This window comes from Juglans microcarpa x Juglans regia, chromosome 1D (assembly GCF_004785595.1).
Source record: "Juglans microcarpa x Juglans regia isolate MS1-56 chromosome 1D, Jm3101_v1.0, whole genome shotgun sequence".
In the NCBI taxonomy this organism is placed as follows: Eukaryota; Viridiplantae; Streptophyta; class Magnoliopsida; order Fagales; family Juglandaceae; genus Juglans; species Juglans microcarpa x Juglans regia.
The window spans coordinates 49,156,987-49,160,460 of record NC_054594.1 but is presented as its reverse complement, the minus strand read 5'-3'; the positions used below and the strand labels follow the sequence as shown (position 1 = coordinate 49,160,460).

The following is a 3,474-nucleotide window of genomic DNA, read 5'->3' as shown; positions in this document are numbered from 1 at the left end:
AAATAATAATATAGATCGATCGGATAAAGAAATTAACAATTTGCGAGGGTACTTGTGGTTAGGAATAAAGAAATGGATAATTAAAAGCTGAAAAAACAAGTTAGTTGCAACTTGACGGTCCACTTGCAAGTCCGGCCGGCGTGATCAAAGCTGCTCCTCTCGATCTCCTTCCCTCTCTCCCAAAGTCTAAAAGCATATCTCTCTCTCTGTCTCTCTGAGTGTGAGGACTGGAGAGAGCCAATCCAAGTGGACAACAAAAAAAAAAAGTAACCCAATCTCTCTCTCTCTCTCTCTCTCTCAAATAATCAAATATATATACTGCCCATCACGTATTTGAAGCAGCACTTAAGTTTCCTAAGAAATTAAACCAATAAATAAGAAGCCGCTGGCAGAGAAAGAGAGAACGAAAGAAAGAAAATATGCCTTCCTCACTACAATTTCACAGAACCATTCCCACCACAACCACGACCCTCATTCGCCACAAACACTCCCAAACCTACGTACTCCCTCACAACCGATTCCACTCATTTCCCGACTCCGTAGCTAGCCACCACACCCACATGTTGGGTCCCAACCAGTGCTGCTCCGCCGTTGTCCAAACCATTGACGCGCCCGTCTCCACCGTCTGGTCCGTGGTCCGACGATTCGACGAACCGCAGGCCTACAAGCACTTCCTCAAGAGCTGCCATGTCATCGACGGCGATGGCGACGTGGGCAGCCTCCGCGAGGTCCAAGTCGTATCGGGCCTGCCCGCCGCCTTCAGTACCGAGCGCCTAGAGATCCTCGACGACGAGCGCCACGTCCTCAGTTTCAGCGTCGTCGGTGGGGACCATCGCCTCCACAATTACCGGTCCGTTACCACCCTTCACGCCGCATCTTCCGCTGGAAATGGTACGGTCGTGATTGAGTCCTACGTGGTTGATGTGCCGCCTGGTAATACCAAGGATGAGACGTGTGTGTTTGTGGATACGATAGTACGTTGCAATTTACAATCTTTGGCGCAGATCGCTGAGAATATGGCTAGAAACTAACAAATATATGATGTTCATTTTTTTTTTTTTTGGTCTCTGATATTGGTCGGATCGATCGTGTATCATGGATCATCATCATTGAGACGCACATGGAAAACTCGTAGTTAGGTTATTCTGAAGACTTTCTCAGGTGGCAATGGTTGGAGATGATCATATATATAAAATACGCATATTACTCCTGCGTATATATTTTAGATTGTTTCCCCTTTACAATCGATTCTTTCCTTTTTTTTTTTTTTTTTGGGTGGGGGGGGGAGCCAACCATCGATGCTTTCTGAATATTGCTAGCTACCTCCTACATTAGGATCATACGATCGGGGTATTTTTATGTTTTTTTGGTCACATGGGTGTTCCTTTGGTAGATTATATAATAGCGTTTTTTTTTTTGGTTCTATCTGAGCAGACTTGTTTTTGTGTATGTAATTTGGAAGATGTGTTTTATATATATAGTCATCGTGAACTCTCCCTCTACGTTTGCTTTCATGTTTTCCATTTTTCTTAATTAATAATATGTTCTCGTCTTGTTATTCATGTACGGGGTAGCACTGAACCCTAGTTTGCAGGAGATATTTCTTAGAGAAGAAAATCAGTCATGGCAACTCATGAAGCACAAAAACTAAGTAACTTTTATATATCTGAAGTGTAATGGAATTCGGATGTGGCCCTTTTATTAGTAAATTAGATAACGTGGGATGCGTTTAATTAATCCATCGATCGCCGGAATTCGAGACAGGGAATCGTTGTCGATCCATTGATATGTACATCACCATATCTATCCTGATCAAGATATAATAATCTTAAACGTCATTCCAGGCCGCTGATCATATACTGCTACATTGACACGGCCTTATGCTTTCTTCATCGCAAACAGTAATAAAAGCAGTTTTCGATGGTGATTATGATAAATCTTCATTTCAATGTCCTTTCAGTGCGTCAATATTTAATCCTATCGCGCATGTACTTAATCATTGGTAATTAGTGCATGACAGACAGCATGGCCGATGGTTTTGTAAGTTTCCTTGAAGCTTCTAGCTAGTCTATACGAAGAAAAGATAAAGAACACTCAACATCCTCATTAATTGTTTTTTTCCCTTTTTTAAAGGCCTGGGAATTTTCCGCTTCAGCTGATCATGCACGGAGAGTTTGAATTCCACGTTAAAATATTGATCTTTGCATTGAAAGAATCAATAGCTGCACTTGCAACTTGGCTCCTTTTAGGGAAAAAAAAAAAAAAAAAAGGCCACTTGTTATTTCCACCTCTATCTCTGTATGTATTCTCTCTCTCTCTGTGTGTATCGTATATCTTGTGTAACTGTGTTGGAACTTGGAAGGGTCAGAGCTTGCAAGTTGGTTTGCAAGTGGCCGGGCAAGGAGGCTTTTTAATGTCCCCCTTATTTGCACGAGATAATGAATCAAAAGCCATACATTTCCTTTCTTTTCCCACGAGTGATTTGACTGGACAATACTTTTTTGCACGAAAGTTTTAGCCACCCTCTTATTCCAAGTCATCGCTTGACTATTTGATTTAGTACTCATGCACAGTCACATGTTGTTAAGTGAACAATCTTAATTTATAATGTGGGTGTTTTTTCTTGCGGCGGCTGTAAATGTTGAAGATTCATGATCAGGCTTTTCCTGCTTAAGTAGGTTTCATTCAAGCGACGCAAAGCCACTTGATGATCATGAATTAATGGGTAACTACTAACCACTTCAAAGAAGTGGGTGCATCCGGTACTAAAACTTAGTCGACAAAATTAAATGTACGTACGTTGTCCTGGAACTACTTGTACGTACGTTGTCTTGAACTATCGATCTGCTGTATAAATGAGCATATCTAATATATAGGATATGCAGCTGTAACCTCGATCTGCTGCAACCAAAAGCCGCATATGATGATATATATATCCGTGGCAAAGCTTTGTCAGTTCTAGAGTTTGAGTTGCAACATTACTCGAAAAAATTGTTTAATTCTTATTGATGATTATAAAGGCGATTCGATCGGAGAATCAAATCAATTTTGATGCATTTTTTTAATCGTTCTCAAAATGGTTCAATTGGCTATTTTAAATTGATTCTCACCGATTTGAATATTTGATCGATTCCAACTCAAAACTATTTTTTTTTTTTAATTGTGTTTGAAGAAAGAGTTATCTCTTCTAATTTTTTTTTTATGAAAATAGGATAAAATTAAACATATATATATATATATATATTTATCTTTTCATTTGTATGTTTAGTAAGAATGGTGTAAATTGAAAGATAAAGCGTGATTCAGTTCTTTACTGATCATTTTAATTAGCTTAATAGAAAAAAAAATTAAGAAAATAATATTTATATATATATATATATTAAACCTGTGGTTGTGCACATATAAAATATATAATAAACTTACTAGCTAGCTAGCTGCATCTAAAATTACAAATTCTCTAAAAAATATAGTCCA

At 38.7% G+C, this 3,474-nt stretch overlaps 1 protein-coding gene across 1 annotated transcript; it reads left to right on the top strand.

Annotated features, from left to right (window-relative positions):
• Positions 1 to 296: 296 nt before the first annotated feature.
• On the top strand, positions 297 to 1,474 carry LOC121255018 (abscisic acid receptor PYL4-like). Its single transcript, XM_041155318.1, has one exon. The coding sequence runs from the start codon at positions 420 to 422 to the stop codon at positions 1,029 to 1,031; it is 612 nt and encodes a 203-aa protein (XP_041011252.1). The 5' UTR covers positions 297 to 419; the 3' UTR covers positions 1,032 to 1,474.
• The last annotated feature ends 2,000 nt before the right edge of the window (positions 1,475 to 3,474 follow it).

Bases quoted from the DNA above. Each gene is read 5' to 3' on its own strand.
- LOC121255018 (XM_041155318.1), top strand. From the start codon at position 420: ATGCCTTCCTCACTACAATTTCACAGAACCATTCCCACCACAACCACG.